General features: G+C 44.3%; 1 protein-coding gene across 5 annotated transcripts in view; it reads right to left on the reverse strand.

Annotated features, from left to right (window-relative positions):
* The window catches only part of KCNH7 (potassium voltage-gated channel subfamily H member 7), a 467,074-nt gene that overhangs the window by 10,189 nt on the left and 433,787 nt on the right, over nt 1-23,098 (reverse strand). For all 5 annotated transcript variants that reach the window (XM_056533460.1, XM_056533458.1, XM_056533456.1 and 2 more), the window contains 2 exons: nt 17,469-17,726; nt 6,800-6,968 (listed from right to left, as the gene is read on the reverse strand). In XM_056533460.1, the coding sequence (XP_056389435.1) occupies nt 6,800-6,968; nt 17,469-17,726 (427 nt within the window). The remainder of the gene's footprint in view (nt 1-6,799; nt 6,969-17,468; nt 17,727-23,098) is intronic.

Genomic DNA, 23,098 nt, shown 5'->3' on the forward strand with positions numbered 1-23,098 from the left:
TTTAAATTTTCCTGGATGTACTCCGACATAGCAAGAGTCTCTGGGGCGGACAGAGGATAGATTCTGCCCCGGGGTGGAGTAGTGCCCGGGAGGAGGTCAATAGGACAATCATAAGGCCTGTGAGGAGGTAGAGTCTCAGCTTGTTTTTTGCAAAAAACATCCGCAAAGTCCATATAGGCCTTAGGGAGACCGGTTACAGGGGGAACCACAGAGTCACGGCAAGGGGTACTGGGAACCGGTTTTAGGCAGTCCTTGAAACAAGAGGGCCCCCAACTCTTGATCTCCCCAGTGGACCAATCCAGGGTTGGGGAATGGAGTTGAAGCCAGGGTAGTCCAAGGAGGATTTCGGAAGTGCAATTGGGGAGGACCAAAAATTCAATCTTCTCGTGATGAGGTCCGATGCACATTAGAAGGGGCTCCGTGCGGAGACGTATGGTACAGTCCAATCTTTCATTGTTTACACAATTGATGTAGAGGGGTCTGGCGAGACTGGTCACTGGGATGTTGAACCTGTTGACGAGAGAGGCCAAAATAAAATTTCCTGCAGATCCGGAATCCAAGAAGGCCATAGTAGAGAAGGAGAAGGCAGAGGCAGATATCCGCACAGGCACAGTAAGACGTGGAGAAGCAGAGTAGACATCAAGGACTGTCTCACCTTTGTGCGGAGTCAGCGTACGTCTTTCCAGGAGGGGAGGACGGATAGGACAATCCTTCAGGAAGTGTTCGGTACTGGCACAGTACAGGCAGAGATTCTCCATGCGGCGTCGTGTCCTCTCTTGAGGTGTCAGGCGAGACCGGTCGACCTGCATAGCCTCCACGGCGGGAGGCCCAGGAACGGATTGCAGGGGACCAGAGGAGAGAGGAGCCGGGGAGAAAAAACGCCTAGTGCGAACAAAGTCCATATCCTGGCGGAGCTCCTGACGCCTTTCGGAAAAACGCATGTCAATGCGAGTGGCAAGATGGATGAGTTCATGTAGGTTAGCAGGGATTTCTCGTGCGGCCAGAACATCTTTAATGTTGCTGGATAGGCCTTTTTTAAAGGTCGCGCAGAGGGCCTCATTATTCCAGGATAATTCTGAAGCAAGAGTACGGAATTGTACGGCGTACTCGCCAACGGAAGAATTACCCTGGACCAGGTTCAACAGGGCAGTCTCAGCAGAAGAGGCTCGGGCAGGTTCCTCAAAGACACTTCGAATTTCCGAGAAGAAGGAGTGTATAGAGGCAGTGACGGGGTCATTGCGGTCCCAGAGCGGTGTGGCCCATGACAGAGCTTTTCCAGACAAAAGGCTGACTACGAAAGCCACCTTAGACCTTTCAGTAGGAAACTGGTCCGACATCATCTCCAAGTGCAGGGAACATTGGGAAAGAAAGCCACGGCAGAATTTAGAGTCCCCATCAAATTTATCCGGCAAGGATAGTCGTAGACCAGAAGCGGCCACTCGCTGCGGAGGAGGTGCAGGAGCTGGCGGAGGAGATGATTGCTGAAGCTGTGGTAGTAGCTGCTGTAGCATCACGGTCAGTTGAGACAGCTGGTGGCCTTGTTGCGCTATCTGTTGTGACTGCTGGGCGACCACCGTGGTGAGGTCGGCGACAACTGGCAGAGGAACTTCAGCGGGATCCATGGCCGGATCTACTGTCACGATGCCGGCTGGCAGGTAGTGGATCCTCTGTGCCAGAGAGGGATTGGCGTGGACCGTGCTAGTGGATCGGTTCTAAGTCACTACTGGTTTTCACCAGAGCCCGCCGCAAAGCGGGATGGTCTTGCTGCGGCGGTAGTGACCAGGTCGTATCCGCTAGCAACGGCTCAACCTCTCTGACTGCTGAAGATAGGCGCGGTACAAGGGAGTAGACAGAAGCAAGGTCGGACGTAGCAGAAGGTCGGGGCAGGCAGCAAGGATCGTAGTCAGGGGCAACGGCAGGAGGTCTGGAACACTGGCTAGGAACACACAAGGAAACGCTTTCACTGGCACAATGGCAACAAGATCCGGCGAGGGAGTGAAGGGGAAGTGAGGTATAAATAGGGAGTGCACAGGTGAACACACTAATTGGAACCACTGCGCCAATCAGCGGCGCAGTGGCCCTTTAAATCGCAGAGACCCGGCGCGCGCGCGCCCTAGGGAGCGGGGCCGCGCGCGCCGGGACAGGACAGACGGAGAGCGAGTCAGGTACGGGAGCCGGGATGCGCATCGCGAGCGGGCGCTACCCGCATCGCGAATCGCATCCCGGCTGGAGACGGTATCGCAGCGCACCGGGTCAGTGGAGCTGCCCGGAGCGCTGCGGTAGCAAGAGAGAAGCGAGCGCTCCGGGGAGGAGCGGGGACCCGGAGCGCTCGGCGTAACATATCTCATATCTATCTATCTATATATCTATCTATCTACAAGCAGGAGAATACAGCAGCACACTGCTAGCACAAATATATATATATGAAATATGATATATATATGAAATCTGAAATGTTATATTGCTATAATGAAAAATGAAAATTGATGTGCTTCACTTACCATTTGGCCAAATAGCGTGTACCATCCAACCACGATAAGGTGAACTCATTGGGACGGACTCTACACATTTTATAAGGTGCATCCAGCACCTTATAAAATGTGTAGGGTGCAGGAGCCACATGCTAGCCACTACCCTCAATATGTGCAATACAAAAAAGGATAAGTTGGCCAGCACATACTGATACACAACTATTGCATGGACTCGGCATACAGTTGCACACTGCTAGGCTAAATATACACAAACAGGAGAATACAGCAGCACAGATAGCACAAAGATATATATGAAATGCTAAATTGCTATAGTGAAAAATTTGGGTACTTGGCTTACCATTTGGCCAAATAGCAGTGTACACCTGTATACTGGGTCCATGCAATAGTTGTATATCAGTATGTGCTGGCCAACTCATCCTTTTTTTTTTTTTTTTTTTTTATCTATCTATCTATCTATCTCATATCCATCTATCTCATATCTATCTATCTATATAATGGACTTTATATCTGCACTATCAAGTTCAACTCTATGATCAAGATCTGTATTCAGTGAATGGAAACAGAACCCTATGGGCACTGTATAGGCCACCATTACTGGTCCCTCCAGGCATCTATTTCTCATAGAAAAGTACAAGAAAACTCATCAATAACTGACTAGAATATTAACAAACTTCATGTGTCACAAGAATTTTTTCTTTATTAAAGGTAAAAAATGTGCATTATTTTATTTGTAATAACTACGTGTTCCTCAAACAGCCAGCAGAGGGCAGACTTGCACAATACTTTGCTGTGTTTGGACGTCTTGCTGGTAGACATAAGAAGTGGCACGTTCTGCCGTGTGAATTAAGTTTAACATTAATATCCGCAACAATTATTTACCAGGCTCTGTAAATTTCATACGGCGCAAGACATCAGTGCAGACAAAATGATGCCATTTTTTCCTAGTGCAAGGAGGAAATTTGTATGATATCAATTTTTCGTTCTTTCCTAAGTCCCCCCCCCCACCCCAATCATCAGATACCTTCTATCTATCTCATATCTATCTATCTTTCTATCTATCTATCTATCTCTCTATGTCATATCTATCTATCTCATATCTATCTATCTATCTCTCTATGTCATATCTATTTATCTCATATCTATCTCATATCTATTTATCTCATATCTATCTCATATCTATCGATCTTATATCTATCTATCTATCTCATATCTATCTATCTACCTCATATCTATCTATCTATCTATCTCATATCTATCTATCTACCTCATATCTATCTATCTATCTATCTCATATCTATCTATCTATCTATCTATCTATCTATCTCATATCTATCTATCTATCTATCTCATATCCATCTATCTTATATCTATCTATCTTATATCTATCTATCTCATATCTATCTATCTATCTATCTATCTATCTCATATCTATCTATCTATCTATCTATCTCATATCTATCTATCTTATATCTATCTTATATCTATCTATCTACCTCATATCTATCCATCTATCTAATTTCTATCTATCTATCTATCTATCTTATATCTATCTCATATCTATCTATCTATGTCATATCCATCTATCTTATATCTATCTATCTTATATCTATCTATCTCATATCTATCTATCTATATATCTTATATCTATCTTATATCTATCTATCTACCTCATATCTATCCATCTATCTCATTTCTATCTATCTATCTATCTATCTATCTATCTATCTTATATCTATCTTATATCTATCTATCTACCTCATATATATCCATCTATCTCATTTCTATCTATCTATCTATCTATCTATCTATCTCTCATATCTATCTATCTCATATCTATCTATCTCATATGTATCTATCTTATATCTATCTATCTAATATCTATCTATCTATCTATCTCATATCTATCTATCTCATAATTATCTATTTCATATCTGTCTCATATCTATCTATCTATCTATCTCATATCTATCTATCTATCTCATCTATCTATTTCATATCTATCTCATATTTATCTATCCATCTATTTATTTTTATCTTTTTTTATATCTATGTAGTCTATGCAAACAGTATCCCTATATCAGTGTTTTGCAACCAGTGTGCCTCCAGCTGTTTAAAAACTACAGCTCCCAGCATGCCCAGACAGCCAAAGGCTGACAATTTATAATAATGATGTGTAATATAATTTGGTTACCTCTGGGCGCCACTTTTACCTGTTTTCATGCACAGGACCCTCACCCAGAAGTGTTGTTAGTCTTCTTAATTTACTATCCCAGTATTCCATGTGGCCAGAGACAATGGGGGGATTTATCAAAGCTGTCTATGTCCCGCATCAATATAGACCAAACTACAGAGCATTAGGCCGGTCCTAATTTATCAAAAGTCGCACGGCTCTTGATAAATTCTGCTCTCAGACTTCGGGATCTATACTTCAGACTGTATTTAAACCTGCTCCAGCATGGTCTGACATTTCAGCGCACTTTCAGCCGATGCGACTTGTCGCTGAAAAGTCTAAAATCTAAAATAGACTAGAAAGCATCATGTTCTAAAAATCCTCTAAAGCAAAAGTTGCAGAAAAGTGGCACATATTTAGACTGCGACTTTCTGTGCGACAAATTTAGACAGGAAAAAACAGTCTAAATCCTTTGATAAATCTCCCCCAATGTGTCATAAGTCACATGGTCTCCAGGGGGCGTGGCTATGCTGCAGTAGGTGGGTGCATAGCAGGGTGGAAGGGATTTACTAAAATAATGCTATTCAACCATACACTTCAGCATTGCCACGCCCCCTGGAGACCATGTGACTTATGACCTAATGTCTCTGGTATGCTGGGAAAGGTCAGAGACAACAGTAAAATAAAGACTTGTACTACAGCACTTCCGGTTGTGTGTCCTGTGCATGAAAACAGGATAAAGTGGCGCACGGAGGTAATAGAAGAAAATGACTATGTTATAACTTGGCATCATGGACTAAAAGGCAAAAGAAAAAAAATCCCAGAACACCCCTTTAAGTCCCCATCTCATCAGGTAGGACAAAAGAAAGGCTGCTGGAATTATCTTCTTACCAGAAGCATAAATTGAAGTCCTCGACTGTAAATGATTATCAGTGATATATACATATATATATATATATATATATATATATACACACACACACAGTAACCCCCCGACCTACGATGGCCCCGACATACGATCATTTCAACATACGATGGCCTCTCAGAGGCCATTGCATGTTGAAGGCAGCATCAACATACGATGCTTTTGTATGTCGGGGCCATCGCATAAACTGCTTCAGCTGCCACCGGATAGCCGTTTACGGTGCCCCGTGTGGTCCGCTGACGATCACTTACCTGTCCTCGGGGCTCCGGCGCGTCCTCTTCAGGATCCCCTGCATCGCCGGCGCTCTCCATCGTCATGATCACGTCGCTTCGCACGCCGTCCCGTCATCCAATAGGAGCGGCGTGCTTAGCGTCGTGATGGTGGCAACGGAGAGCGAGGATGCCGGGGAAGCAGAGGCCTTGCCGGAGCGTCGGGGACACCTCAGGGATGCGGCGACAACGATGGAAGGCGACATCCCGGGCATTGGTAACGAGCGGTGACGGTCCGGAGCAGCGGGGACACGTGACTATAACCTCCAATACCAGTGGTCTTCAACCTGCGGACCTCCAGATGTTGCAAAACTACAACTCCCAGCATGCCCGGACAGCCGTTGGCTGTCCGGGCATGCTGGGTGTTGTAGTTTTGCAACATCTGGAGATCCGCAGGTTGTAGAGCACTGTCCTATACTTTACATTACACGGATCCCTCAACATACGATGGTTTCAACTAACGATGGTCCATTTGGAACGGATTACCATCATATGCTGAGGGATCACTGTATATATATATATATATATATATATATATATATATATATATATACACACACACACAGCACTACATATTAGAATTATATATACAGAGCTCAAGTCTGGCAGGAACATGTGGGAACTGAGTTCCTGCACTTTTTCCACAACAGGAGCACAATTCCCATTAGCAGTAGTCCTTCAGGACCAGCCCTTGAGTGGAAATCATGGGTGATCCCACACTTTTTTTTCCCAGGACTTGACCCCTGTGTGTGTGTGTGTGTATGTATTTATATATATATATATATATATATATATATATATATATATATATATTTATGTATATAAGATTGCACTGAATATACACATTCCAGATTGCGAATGAAAAATGAACCAGTTTGCACAGGAATCAGACTTGGCTGTAGATGTGCGCCCCCATTCATTGCATCAGGTCCATTTCTCTTACCTGTTCATCTGCTCCTGCATCAGATCTAACCTGTGCTCCACTTCTCCATACGTCAGGTCATTGTCACCTTCGCTGATCCCCCAGGCTACATTGTTCAGTGCCGCATCATTGGTTACACTCTGGTGTATCCTGACACTGTCGCTCTCCCAGCACCTTGGGCTTGCTATATCTGTCACAAAAAGGGGGGGAGGGGAACCATATGAGTACTGCAGTCTTTATTCTAGATATAGCGTTATGGGGTTTGTAGTTCTACTGTCACCTAGAGGAGAGGCTTGAATGCCTTAAAAACAAACAAACAAAAATTAAGCAACTTTAAATAAAGTTTTGATAAAAAAATATACTACTGTAATGTTTTTTTTTTAAACAGCTCCTATGCAGATGCACGTGTTTCCATGGTTACAGACTACAAACAAACCCTGTGTAGTCTGATTACAGTGTCACGTGCTCTTTCTTCTTCTGAATAACAGGCAATGGAAGAGAAGCAGAGGGAGTAGAGTAGAATAAGGCTGTGTTCACACTAACTACAGTACTGTCAGAGGCTACGTTTTAAATGGGCATTGTTATATTCTAAAACTTGTTATATGTTGTAACTGATGAAAATGAAAGACCTTTTGTAAAATGGTTGTTTAAAATTTTTAGAATATTTATTAAATAAAATGGCTCCTGAAAAACCCACCACTAGGGGTCCCCATACCTGCTGGGATACTAACCCGTCCTGCAGCAGCATCAGGCTTGTCCATGAGTCATGGACACGGTTGCATGAGCAGACACACCAATCACCGCCCACCACAAGGAGGGACACATCCCCTTCTACCACACACCAATCACCGCCCACCACAAGGAGGGACACCCCCCTTTTACCACACACCAATCACCGCCCACCACAAGGAGGGACACATCCCCTTCTACCACACACCAATCCCCGCCCACCACAAGGAGGGACACCCCCCCTTTTACCACACACCAATCACCGCCCACCACAAGGAGGGACACATCCCCTTCTACCACACACCAATCACCGCCCACCACAAGGAGGGACACATCCCCTTCTACCACACACCAATCACCGCCCACCACAAGGAGGGACACACCCCCTTTTACCACACACTAATCACCGCCCACCACAAGGGAGGGATATGCTCCCTCCCACCACACACCATCCTCCCAGCACGACAACGGAAGGGACACGCCCCCTTCCTCCACACACCAATCTCCCACCACCACAAGGGAGGGACACGCCCCATTCCACCACACACCAATCATCTCCCACCACCACAAGGGAGGGACACGCCCCATTCCACCACACACCAATCATCTCCCACCACCACAAGGGAGGGACACGCCCCATTCCACCACACACCAATCATTTCCCACCACCACAAGGGAGGGACACGCCCCATTCCACCACACACCAATCATCTCCCACCACCACAAGGGAGGGACACGCCCCATTCCACCACACACCAATCATCTCCCACCACCACAAGGGAGGGACACGCCCCATTCCACCACACACCAATCATCTCCCACCACCACAAGGGAGGGACACGCCCCATTCCACCACACACCAATCATCTCCCACCACCACAAGGGAGGGACACGCCCCATTCCACCACACACCAATCATTTCCCACCACCACAAGGGAGGGACACGCCCCATTCCACCACACACCAATCATCTCCCACCACCACAAGGGAGGGACACGCCCCATTCCACCACACACCAATCATCTCCCACCACCACAAGGGAGGGACACGCCCCATTCCACCACACACCAATCATCTCCCACCACCACAAGGGAGGGACACGCCCCATTCCACCACACACCAATCATCTCCCACCACCACAAGGGAGGGACACGCCCCATTCCACCACACACCAATCATCTCCCACCACCACAAGGGAGGGACACGCCCCATTCCACCACACACCAATCATCTCCCACCACCACAAGGGAGGGACACCCCTCCTTCCCCTGAGAGGTTTTCTAACACTATGAGCTAATAAAAAGAGGGATTTTTATAATAAATATATGTGATAGAGGCATAAAAATTAGATGTATATGCACTTGGTCAGGATTAGGTACTGAGTCACATATTTTTGCGGGATCTGACAGGTACGCTTTAAGCTTTGATTGGGAATTCTGTCAGATTTTTCTCATCAAAATTACGCCATGATGGATCCCAGCTGACTCCATTATAAGTCAATGGGGTCTGTGGGGCAATTTGTTTGAACCCATGATGGCTGTGTGAACAGAGCCTAATACTTGATGACAAGATCAGACTACACAAAGGTATTAATGGTTGTAAAAGGAGTGAGCACATGAGTACAGAGGGCTTTTCCCAGTTAACCCTCTAATAGAGATGAGGGAAGTTACAGCGATTTGATTCATCACCAACTTCTTGGCTCGGCGTTTGCTGACTTTAGCCTGAATAAATGAGTTTAGCTTTCAGGTGCTCCGGTGGCTAGAAAAGGTGGATAAAGTCTTAGGAGAGAGTCTCCATCCCACCGGAGCACCTGAAAGCTGAACTAATTTATGCAGGATAAAGTCATCAACTGCCGAGCCGAGAAGTTCGTGGTGAATCGAATCACTGTAACTTCACTCATCTCTACCCTCTAACACATAGATCCCATAGAGCAGTGTTTTGCAACCTGTGTGCCGGAGTACCCCTTTAGGCATGAACTCCATACACTCCTGAGGGAAGCTGCAACGGCCTATTCCTTTTTTTTTTTCTTTTCTTGTGGTCAACCATGTAAAACATAAACTGTTGGGTGTTGGGGTCCTCCAAAGCATGGAGTCTCCTTCCTGACTAATAGAAAGGGGTTGTCTTCACTAGACCACCCCTGTGTACTCAAAGGGCTTCTCCTAAAACAGTGTTTCTCAACCAGGGTGCCTCCAGCTGTTGCAAAACTACAACTCCCAGCATGTCCGGACAGCCTTTGGCTGTCCGGGCATGCTGGGAGTTGTAGTTTTGCAACAGCTGGAGGCGCACTGGTTTGGAAACACTAGAGTATGAGGCTCCGTTCACATGAAAAACCACCAGCAGTAGTCACTAGAGTCTTCTCTTTCTCATTTTCCCAATTCTCTTTTTTCAATTTATAGCCAGCATGGTGGCTCAGTGGCTGGCAGTGTTCCCTTGCAGTGCCTGACTCCTAGGTTCAAGTCCTACCAAGGACAAGATCTGCAAAGAGTTTGTATGTTCTCCCTGTGTTTGTGTGGGTTTCCTCCCACACTTCAAAAAAACATACTGATAGACTGCTGTGAGCCCCAATGAGTACAGGGACCAATTTGAGTGTACAGTCCTGTGGAATCTGTGTGTGCTATATAAATAAAGAATAATTATTATTTTCATGTAAATGGGAATCTAGTGACCACTCCTGGTTGTTTTTGGTAGGACAGTGAATATTATGCCTTCCATTAACTGGTCTTCTAGTGGTATATAAGGATCAGAAATGCAGGAAGTGATTCATTTGGGGTCATTTTAAATCTACAAATAGTAGTTTAAAAAGACACCAAATTGTTATTGATCTGTAAAGCTCCTATGTAGGAGGCCATTTTTGTATCTATGTACACTGTGTATCTCCAGCCGACTCTGCCATATTATGTACTGCGCGGCGTGTGTGTAGAAAGAGCGACCCGTTCCAATCTATCAGGGTGTAGGGTTACAGCTTTGCTTCTTGGCTTTCACCATTATTACAGATCAGATCATTAGATTCTCCATTCAAGCCGAAGCTTGTAAAGACCGTAGAGAAATCAAGGCAGGACTCAGCGCCATCTGTACATGGAGCTGTCTGCAGAGCAAGGGCATAACGTAACCATCAGGGGCCTTATTTGGCTCGATAAGTAAGAAAAGCTGGAAGATATTCTCAAAGGGCCTTAAAGGGGTACTCCGCTGCTCAGCGTTTGGAACAAACTGTTCCAAATGCTGGAGCCAGTGTCGGGAGCTCGAGACGTCATAGCCCCAGCCCCTCATGATGTCCCGTCCCCTCAATGAAAGTCTATGGGAGGGGGCGTGACAGCCGTCACGCCCCCTCCCTTAGACTTGCATTGAGGGGACAGGGCTATGTCGTCACAAGCTCCTGGCACCGGCTCCAGCGTTCGGAACAGTTTGTTCCAAACGCTGAGCAGCGGAGTACCCCTTTAAAGCGCCAGTCCTCCATCCTTCCAAGGGCAGACAGGAGTAAGACATGGACATGCCTCAGTGGAGAGCCTCTCCATCTTGTGTAAGATAGCGTATACTAGATATATAGCTGGGAATCTGGGTGCAATAATAAAATATTAGGAGGAGATTTATCAAAAACTGTCCAGAGGAAAAGTTGCTGAGTTGCCCATAGCAACCAATCAGATCGTTTCTTTCATTTTTCAGAGGCCTTTTCAAAAATGAAAGAAGCGATCTGATTGGTTGCTATGGGCAACTCAGCAACTTTACCTCTGCACAGGTTTTGATAAATCTCCCTGATGTGTGTATACATGTATGTATATATGTTCCAGCACAACTTCCAAATGGCCGGAGGTATTTTATAGAAACTTGGCCACATGTTACTTATATGTCAATTTTAAATATAGGATAATTAAATTAACCCTGAGCCACCCTTAATTGCGTGGGGAGAGGTTATTGTCTTAAGTCCCATACAAGTCTATAAGGACTACCTTACTCCACAAACTCCACTCTGCATCTCCTGATGAATCTGTCCAGCATGCAAGCCACACCTCTCCTGCAAGCCACACCTCTCCTGCAAGCCACACCTCTCCTGCAAGCCACACCCCTCCTGCAAGCCACAACTCTCCTGCAAGCCACACCTCTCCTGCAAGCCACAACTCTCCTGCAAGCCACACCTCTCCTGTAAGCCACACCCCTCCTGCAAGCCACACCCCTCCTGCAAGCCATACCCTTCCTACAAACCACAACCTTTCAATTTTCAGTCCTTTTTTGTTTTGGCTCTAGGCCAAAAGCACCATTTTTGTCGGATACACAGACATCACAGATCCTTCAATCACACTCCCTGTATTTCAGCTCAGCCCCACCTCCATCTCCAGGTAAATATGTTGGTCCGGTTAAAGCCACTGTCCCTCCCACAAGCCACACCCTTTTCAATTTTTGGCCTACAATCTCTTCATAACAGCTCAGTCCCACCTAAGGACAGGATATGAGGTAGGAATATGAGGATGGGATATGAGGTTAGGATATAAGGACTGGATATGAGGACGGGATATAAGCACGGGATATGAGGTCGGGATAGGAGGACAGGATATGAGGTCGGGATATGAGGACGGGATATGAGGTCGGGATATGAGGTCAGGATATGAGGACGGGATATGAGGACGGGATATATGGACGGGATATGAGAACGGGATATGAGGACGGGATATGAGGACAGGATATGAGGTCGGGATATGAGGATGGGATATGAGGACGGGATATGAGGACGAGATATGAGGACGAGATATGAGGACGGGATATGAGGACGGGATATGAGGTCGGGATATGAGGTCGGGATAGGAGGACAGGATATGAGGTCGGGATATGAGGACGGGATATGAGGTCGGGATATGAGGACGGGATATGAGGTCGGGATATGAGGACGGGATATGAGGTCGGGATATGACGACGGGATATGAGAACGGCATATGAGGATGGGATATGAGGACGGGATAGGAGGACGAGATATGAGGATGGGATATGATGTCGGGATATGATGTCGGGATATGATGTCGGGATATGAAGACGGGATATGAGGTCGGGATATGAGGTCGGGATATGAGGTCAGGATATGAGGTCGGGATATGAGGACGGGATATGAGGTCGGGATATGAGGACGGGATATGAGGTCGGGATATGACGACGGGATATGAGAACGGCATATGAGGATGGGATATGAGGACGGGATAGGAGGACGAGATATGAGGACGGGATATGATGTCGGGATATGATGTCGGGATATGATGTCGGGATATGAAGACGGGATATGAGGTCGGGATATGAGGTCGGGATATGAGGTCAGGATATGAGGTCGGGATATGAGGATGGGATATGAGGATGGGATATGAAGTTGGTATATTTGAATGGGATGAGAACAGGATATGAGATCGGGAAATGAGGTTAGCATGTGAGGATGGCATTTGAGAACAATAGCGTCAGTGTTGTTTTTCCTCTCCTACAATGCTGGGTACTCTGTTAGTCCTAAATATTTTGACCATATCTTAACATAGAGTCAAGGATACGAGGTCGGCTTATGAGGGCAGGATATGGGATGAGATATGAGATGTGTGGTCGACTTCATATTCCATCCTCATATCCCGTCATCCTATCCCAACCTCAGGTGGGTCTAAAATGTGATAAAGAAATTGTAGGCTGTAAATACAAGGGGCAGGGCTCGTAGGATGGTGCATTAATTACAAGCTGGACTGACACGTTCATCTGGAGATGCAGAACTTGTGGAGTAAGGTGAGGCTGAGCTGTTATGAACAGATGAAGATGTGGATGAAGGACCTGTGAAGTGGTGTAACAGGCAAAAAATTAGTTTTTAAAGTAAAAAAGTTCCGGAAATAGAAGGAGAGTGGTTTGTGGGAGGGGCGTGGTTTGTGGGAGGGGCGTGGCTTGCAAGCTGAAGATGCAGAGCGGAGCTTGTGGAGTAAGGTACCAAAGTCCCATTGACTTACATGTGACTTTAGACAAAAACCTCACCCTGGCATAAGGTGTTAGGGTTCATTTAGCTATCCTATATTTTTAGGTGACATAGAAGCAACATATGTATCAATTTTCATAAAAATATTCCATAGATACTCTCATGTATCTACAGTAAGTGGCATATTATCCGTCTGATGCAGTTTCTATCTTTTGTATGACATATTTTCCAGGAATTGTTTGATGAAACAAGGAGGAGGCTCTCCTCGCCTCCGATCTATATGTCTAGACTTGATAACAATAATTATGTGTTCATCGCTTATTATACGATTCCCTGAGCGCGCCGTTATCATGTCACGGGGGACACATTTTATTTTTTTACCAATAAGAAACAGTTTTCTCATTGTGCTCCGAAGCTTCTGAAGGAAGAAAATAATTACAAATCTGATAACAACCTTGAGCCTTGCTGTAATTGGATTCCTCTACTATACAAAGCAATCGATAACATTAGACTAGAAGCATACAATTTGCCATGACACCAAAAATAAATCCTCATTGTTTTTCAATAACAGTGGCCGTGTGTTGAGTTTTATCGGGTAATCTGGATATTATCAGGTTTTGTAGTTATATCTTCTGTCCAACTGTATCGGTTAAGTAAGAACAATTTAAGAAAGAAAAAAACCTAAATAAAACATTCCACGTATTCCAAAACAGACAGATTTGGATCAGGCACAGACTTGATGAAAGTGCAGACTTTTTTCTGCAGACTTTCTAAATTTAGCACAGACTAAAATCTGCAGTGAGTTGCCTTGGTAAGAGTTGCTATGGCTGCAGGGACACAAAGCTTCATCCTAAATAAGTCCGTGGAAAGAAATCTTTCACTTGGAAAAGTCATACAACGCAAGTTCAGAAAAAGGAGTGAGATAAAAAGGAAAAGAAAGAAAGCTGGTCCTGCCCCCCAAAACCTGCCCCCTTTCCTGGGAATGTCGTCTATAAACCTTTGTACAAAAACACACACACATATATATATATATATATATATATATATATATATATACACATACTGTATATATATACCCTTCTCTTCCTTCTTCTAAACTGTTTAAAAACTGCTAAAAACAACCATTGAAACGGACTAGGTCACTACAGTGTCAAGTTACATTTATGGAGGGGGTGGGGAAGACTAGAGCTGTCGACTGGGACAGAGACAGAAACACTGCTATAAGTGTTATATTTCACCGCTCTGATTGATTCACAGCTTAAACTGCTCAGTACTGTTCTCAAAGGGGTACTCCGGTGGAAAACTTTTTTTTTTCTTTCAATCAACTGGTGCCAGAAAGTTAAACAGATTTGTAAATAACTTCTATTTAAAATTCTTAATCCTTCTAGTACTTATTAGCGGCTGTATACTACAGAGGAAATTCTTTTTCTTTTCATTTTTTTGGGGGGGATTTCCTTTCTGTCACCACCACAGTGGTCTATGCTGACACCTCTGTCCATTTTAGGGACTGTCCAGAGCAGCATATGTTTGCTATGGGGATTTTCTTCTGCTCTGGACAGTTCCTAAAATGGACAGAGGTGTTAGTAGAGAGCACTGTGGTCATGACAGAAAAGAAATCCAAAAAGAAAAGAATTTCCTCTGTAGTATACAGCCACTAATAAGTACTGGAAGGATTAAGATTTTTTTTTTTTAATAGAAGTAATTTACAAACCTGTTTAACTTTCTGGCACCAGTTGATTTAAAAAAAAAAAAAAAGTTTGCCACCGGAGTACCCCTTTATGGGTCCTCGATGCTGCTAATGCTTCAGAGGGTGTGCTTTAGAAATACAGGGGAGCAGGATCTCCTCTTCTGTGTGTGCACAGTGTATAGGAAACATTATAATAGCTAGTCTCTACCCACTCACTATAAATTAGACATGGAGCCTGCAGAGCAGAAATGAGGGGGGAAATGACATGTAAAAGTTATTTAATGACCAGAAATAGTGTTCCTCCCTATGTGCACACATATGAAATGAAAATTGAATAGTTGAAAGGTTAGTGGCCATTTGGTATAAAAATACTTGATTTATAGACAGGTAATCTTCTGAAGGCCCACTTCCTTTAAGATGATAAAGTTTTAGATCAAAATAGCTTTCTGGACATACACATTGGAGGAGATTTATCAAAACCTATGTAGAGGAAAAGTTGCTGAGTTGCCCATAGCAACCAATCAGATTGCTTCTTTCATTTTTTAACCCCTTAAGGACTCAGCCCATTTTGGCCTTAAGGACTCAGACAATTTAATTTTTACGTTTTCATTTTTTCCTCCTCGCCTTCTAAAAATCATAACTCTTTTATATTTTCATCCACAGACTAGTATGAGGGCTTGTTTTTTGCGCGACCAGTTGTCCTTTGTAATGACATCACTCATTATATCATAAAATGTATGGCGCAACCAAAAAACACTATTTTTGTGGGGAAATTAAAACGAAAAACGCAATTTTGCTAATTTTGGAAGGTTTTGTTTTCACGCCGTACAATTTCTGGTAAAAATTACATTTGTTCTTTATTCTGAGGGTCAATACGATTAAAATGATACCCATTATTATATACTTTTATATTATTGTTGCGCTTAAAAAAAATCACAAACTTTTTAACCAAATTAGTACGTTTATAATCCCTTTATTTTGATGACCTATAACTTTTTTATTTTTCCGTATAAGCGGCGGTATGGGGGCTCATTTTTTGCGCCATGATCTGTACTTTTTTTTGATACCACATTTGTATATAAAAAACTTTTAATACATTTTTTATAATTTTTTTTAAAATAAAATGTATTAAAAAAGTAGGAATTTTGGACTTTTAAAATTTTTTTTCGTTCACGCCGTTCACCGTACGGGATCATTAACATTTTATTTTAATAGTTCGGACATTTACGCACGCGGCGATACCAAATATGTCTATAAAAAATGTTTTTTACGCTTTTTGGGGGTAAAATAGGAAAAAACGGACGTTTTACTTTTTTATTGGGGGAGGGGATTTTTCACTTTTTTTTTACTTTTACTTTTACATTTTTTTACATTTTTTTTTACACTTGAATAGTCCCCATAGGGGACTATTCATAGCAATACCATGATTGCTAATACTGATCTGTTCTATGTATAGGACATAGAACAGATCAGTATTATCGGTCATCTCCTGCTCTGGTCTGCTCGATCACAGACCAGAGCAGGAGACGCCGGGAGCCGCACGGAGGAAGGTGAGGGGACCTCCGTGCGGCGTTATGAATGATCGGATCCCCGCAGCAGCGCTGCGGGCGATCCGATCGTTCATTTTAATCGCGAACTGCCGCAGATGCCGGGATCTGTATTGATCCCGGCACCTGAGGGGTTAATGGCGGACGCCCGCGAGATCGCGGGCGTCGGCCATTGCCGGCGGGTCCCTGGCTGCGATCAGCAGCCGGGATCAGCCGTGCATGACACGGGCATCGCTCCGATGCCCGCGGTTATGCATAGGACGTAAATGTACGTCCTGGTGCGTTAAGTACCACCTCACCAGGACGTACATTTACGTCCTGCGTCCTTAAGGGGTTAAAAGGCCTCTGGAAAATAAAAGAAGCGATCTGATTGGTTACTATGGGCAACTCAGCAACTTTTCCTCTGGACAGGTTTTGATGAATCTCCCTCAAATTGACTATGCTTAGAGTAGCCCCTTGTTACATCATCAGTCCCATACCACTATGTCTAGGAAAACATTTGTAGACTCTTTCATTCTACTTTGCTTTATGGCCTTAGAGCATTCATACCTCATGGTCAATTATTCTGTATATAGTAGCAATAGGGATCTGGTGGGTCCTCCAGCCCTCGACAGACACAGAGTTATTATAGAACATTTCTATAAACATTGTTAGTATATACACGGAAAACAGATCTAAGGTAAATACACCTTCCATTATTAGGAGAACCACCTAGATAATTGGGCAGAATGATATATATATATATATATATATATATATATATATATATATATATATATATATATATAGTATGTAAATACTTCTCACCTCGGTAAGACAGACTTCTCTTTGTAAGGGTTATCTTAGCCGACGGGCACACCGCTTCTTCAAACTGAGGTGCTGAAGGTTTTGTGAAAGAAGAGCTAAGGCCACCAAGTTCTGTAAGAAATGGCTTCTGCTCATTGGAGGAGCCCAATGAAGGCGATCCACTTTTTTTATTTTCTGCATTTGTCTTACTATAGGAATAATTTCTGAGGTTATCCAGGGAATTGTTTGAACCATCTTGGCTGTTGTCATTACTGCAGTCTACAGAGTCAAAGGAAAACAGATGAACTGTGAAGTTATCAGTTTTATGTATATAGCCTAGAAATGGCACAAGTTCTGACCTGTTAAAGGGGTACTCCACCCCTAGACATCCCCTATCCAAAGGATAGGGGATAAGATGTCTGATCGTGAGGGTCCTGCTGCTGGGGATCCCCGCGATCTCCCTGCTGCACTTAGCATTCGTTTAGAGCATTGGGTTCAAGGCCAGAGGCTCCTGATGTCAAGGTCACGCCCTGCTCTTGATGTCACAGCCACGCCCCCTCAATGCAAATCTATGTAAGGGGGCATGACATCTGTCACGCCCCCTCCCACAGACTTGCATTGAGGGGGCGTGGTCACTACTTGCACCAGATGTCTGCGGTGCGGCGGGGATAGGGGATAATATGTCTAGGGGCGGAGTACCCCTTCAACCTACACTATGACCACACACATGGTACACATTTGCCAACAGTCACAATTTTTGAGGAACAGGTACATGAACTGGATAGCAAAAGGGTTGACGTCAGGGGTCAAGTCCTGGAAAAATTCACCCAAGATTACTACTCAAGGGCTGGTCCTGCAGGACTCCTGCTAATGGGATCAGTGTCCCTGCTGTGGGAAAAAGTGCAGGAACTCCATTCCCAACCATTCCTGCAGGGCATGAGCCCTGATTGAGGTGTATGTTAATTTGTATTTAATGGGGAATGTTTTTCGACTTTCTGAGCTTAGAAACCAATTCAGCTCCAAAATGATCAATGCATTAGACAGTGGGTGAGGGTCCGGCAGACCCTTAGAATGGTCATACACCTTCTTATGCTGACGCAGGAACCACTGTTTTTCCAGCTCTTCCCAATCACATGCATGTTCAGAATAGCTAAATTTACATCTGTTCATAGATGGTAGAGGGCAACTGGGAAGGTCAGACACCTCTGGTGGCTGCTGGTCATCCTTGTGATCAAAAGGCTCAGAGGATGGAATTCAACATGACTGATTTTTCTTTCCCGGACTTTGACTGGTGGGGTTTAATATTTTAAACCAGGCCCACTAGAATTGGCAGGTTTGAGTTAGGCTGCATTCACATCTCGTTTTTACACTACGGGTGCCGGATACGGCTGGGGGAGGGGCAAACCGGGCTCTCCCGTACACCAGCCGGACCAGCGCTGAACTCCATTCACTTTAATGAGCTGACCGGAGTCAAACGGCTACGGGAGAGCCCGGTTTGCCCCTCCCCAGCCGGAACCGGCACCCATAGTGTAAAAACGAGATGTGAATGCAGCCTAACCTTGGTCTGATATGAGGGACATCCAAAAAGTTTCTGCACCTTTATATATATATTTTTTTGTAAATGGTGAAGGAGAAAAAAGTGATAACATTTGTTTTTTATTTAATTTGCTGTAAAACAGAGTTAAAAAAGTGCAGCAACTATTTGTACATTCCTTGAATATATAGGGTCACCTTAAGATACTAGGAGGCTGTTGGATAGCTTCTGAATTCTTGGGGTCCACTTTTCTACTTACCATCCCTTGTTTTATGACACATTTACACACAAAGTTGTTTTGCCCTGGCTGCACTATGTTGGTTTAAAGGGGTACTCCGGTGGAAAACTTTTTTTTTTTTTTATCAACTGGTGCCAGAAAGTTAAACAGATTTGTAAATTACTTCTATTAAAAAATCTTAATCCTTCTAGTACTTATTAGCTGCTGTATGCTCCACAGGAAGTTTCTTTCTTTTTGAATTTCCTTTCTGTCTGACCACAGTGCTCTCTGCTGACACCTCTGTCCATGTCAGGAACTGTCCAGAGCAGGAGCTAATCCCCATAGCAAACCTCTCCTACTCTGGACAGTTCCTGACATGGACAGAGTTGTCAGCAGAGAGCACTTGTGGTCAGATAGAAAGGAAATTAAGGACAAGGATTTCCTCTGGAGCATACAGCAGCTTATAAGTACTGGAAGGATTAAGACTTTTAAATAGATGTAATTTACAAATCTGTTTAACTTTCTGGCACCAGTTGCTTTAAAAAAAAAAATAATAATAATGTTTTCCAGTGGAGTACCCAAGCCATGCTTTTTATACAGATAGGATAGCATATTCCTTATGTCTATGTCTCCGGATGCTCATCATCTCTCGCATTGCTGTGCTGTATACATATATCTCACCCTGTGTATACATTGAGGGTCACCAGATCATGTAATTGTGAAAAGTTTGCCCTAGTGCAGTGTTTTCCAACCAGGGTGCCTCCAGCTATTGCAAAACTACAACTCCCAGCATGCCCGGACAGCCAAAGGCTGTCCGGGCATTCTGGGAGTTGTAGTTGTGCAACTGCTGGAGGCACCCTGGTTGGGAAACACTGCCTAGTGAGTTTCCACACTTTCTCCTTTCAGCCATCAGGTGGCAGTATGCTCATATGACGGGACCATTTGGCAGCATATTGCTACAACAGGGAGCGGATATCAGCGGCTGCCTTCCATATGCTTGATATTCATTTGCATTAAACAGAACATTTTTAGAATTCACATTTTTTTACTCATTTTCTACTTTTATTCTGTATGATTAAAACTTGTTATCTGTTCCAGTTATGACTAAGATGTCACTGTTTTTCTCCCTTGTATTTTTAACATCATCTAACAAAATAAAATAAATCACATTTTGCTCAAATCTTAAGTGGTGCCATGGTGCCTGGGAGAACCATGGAGGTAGTTCTCCTCCCCATGCACACTAGGGTACCAGGGTGCTCTAAAAAGAGGCACCCCGGATCTGCTTTTGGCACCTGGTGTCTTCCCCAGAAACTGCGTCTGACCACTCTCCTCAGCGGAGATGCCAAAAGATGAAGAAGCTTTGAGAAAATAGCTATAGGATATGCTAATAGCTATGTAGGTGTGTGTACATGATAGGTGGTCGATGGTAGAAAAACATAAGCCCTGCTGACAGAGTGACATATAGGCTTCCCCGCCAATTACAGTTTGTCAGGGCAGCGTCACCTGCATACACAATAGAGCATAGCCGGACGTAGAAAACACAGTACATGGTGTAGTGGCCATGCTAATGTAGAAGGAAGCTGAGGGCGTCAACCAGCTGATTGGCAATCAGTATAAATTAGTGACTGATCCACACAACTGAATTGTGCCCAGAAAAACCCTTTAAGATCAACCCTGTTATGAAACTACTGAAATATGTTTTCTGGAGGTCACCAGGAATAAAATCTTTATTTCCATTAGCAGCGTACTTGGCGCTGCCCGGTTTTCCTACTTAAACCTTGAAGGAGAGGAATAGCAACCATTCCGACCTCATATCCCATCCGTATATCCCGTCCTCATATCGCGACCTCATATCCTGACCTCATATCCCATTCTCATATCCGACCGCATATCCCACCCTCATATCCCAATTTCATATCCCATCCTCATATCCCGTCCTCATATCTCGACCTCATAGCCCATCCTCATATCCCAACCTCATATTCCGTCCTCATATCCCGTCCTCATATCTCGACCTCATAGCCCATCCTCATATCCCAACCTCATATCCCGTCCTCATATCCCGACCGCATATCCCACCCTCATATCCCATCTTCATATCCCGCCTTCATATCCTGACCTCATATCCCATCCTCATATCCCGACCGCATATCCCACCCTCATATCCCAACCTCCTATCCCCACCCTCATATCCCCACCCTCATATCCCATCCTCATATCCCGACCTCATATCCCATCCTCATATCCTGTTCTCAAGTTACCATGAGAACTGTGAACTTATGGAACAGTCTACCTCAGGAACTGGTCACAGCAGGAACAATTAACAGCTTTAAAACAGGATTAGATACATTCCTGGAACAAAATAAGATTAATGCTTATGAAGAAATATAAAATCTCATCCCTTCCCCAATATCGCGCCACACCCCTACCCCTTAATTCCCTGGTTGAACTTGATGGACATATGTCTTTTTTCGACCGTACTAACTATGTAACTATATCCTGTCCTCATATCCCATCCCCATATCCAATCCTCATCTCCTGTCCTCATATCCCGTTCTCATACCTTGACCTCATATCCTGTTTTTATATACCTACCTCATATCCTGTCCTCATATTCTGACCTCCTATCCTGTCCTTATATCCCGTCCTCATATCCCGACCTCATATCCCAACCTCATATCCTGTCCTCATATCCTGTCCTCATATCCTGTCCTCATAATCCATCCTTATATCCCGACCTCATATCCCAACCTCATATCCCGACCTCATATCCCGTTCTCATATCCCGTCCTCATATCTCCTCCTCATATCCCGTCCTCATATCCCGACCTCATATCCCATCCTCATATCCCATCCTCATATCCCATCCTCATATCCCGTCCCCATATCCCGACCTCATATCCCGTCCTCATATGCCATGCTCATATCCCGTCCTCATATCCCGTCCTCATATCCCGACCTCATATCCCAACCTCATATACCAACCTCATATCCCGACCTCATATCCCGACCTCATATCCTGACCTCATAAACGTCCTTATATCCCGACCTCATATCACGTCCTCATATCCTATTCTCCATCCTTATCTCATATCCCATCCTGGTATACAGACCTCAGATCCCATCTTCCACCGCACTTACTATTCTCTGCACCTGTTTAAAAGTCCTGGGAAATCTCTACAGCCTGAGAGTAACACAATCAGGAGATGTACCGGATGTCCCATAGACTTGCATGGGACTTCAGACAAATAACTGTACCCTTGCATAAGGGGGTTAATTTAACTCTATTATATTTTCAGTAACCTTGAGTTTTACACACACACACACACACACACACACACACACACACACACATATATATATATAGTCTGACCTACAGTATCACCCAAATTGCTACTGTTCTGCAGAGGAAGTCATTTGAGTATTAGACACGTGCCAGGACATTGCTTTAGAGCACGCAGGCCATAAACATCTGTATCGGTTTAGAACCTGTATCACAAGTAACTTAAGTAGCTTCCTGCCAGCCGTGATATCACCCGTCCCGCTCGGTCAGACAGGTGCATACTATGTACACTACAATTATGTTCCGCTAGTAATTACTTCCAGGTGCTCCATTTTTGTTCCATCTTAATATAAATTCTTGGCTTTTACCGGCAGACTGAAAACCCCACGGGTGATGCCACCTGAAATCTCTCTAAATTCCTTTCATTATATTTGCCAGAGAAAGGTCAGCAAAAGATCCCAGAGAGTCGGTAATTAAACACTTTCCTCAGCATCTCTGTCAGAAAGAGAAAAGATTACGAGAAGAGACACAACACGTGCCGGCATCCTGGTTTATGCACCAGTGGACACGTTTCACCTGTCAAGGGACTGGTGCGCTGTATGGAGAAAGGCAACGGA

This window comes from Hyla sarda, chromosome 8 (assembly GCF_029499605.1).
Source record: "Hyla sarda isolate aHylSar1 chromosome 8, aHylSar1.hap1, whole genome shotgun sequence".
Lineage (NCBI taxonomy): Eukaryota > Metazoa > Chordata > Amphibia > Anura > Hylidae > Hyla > Hyla sarda.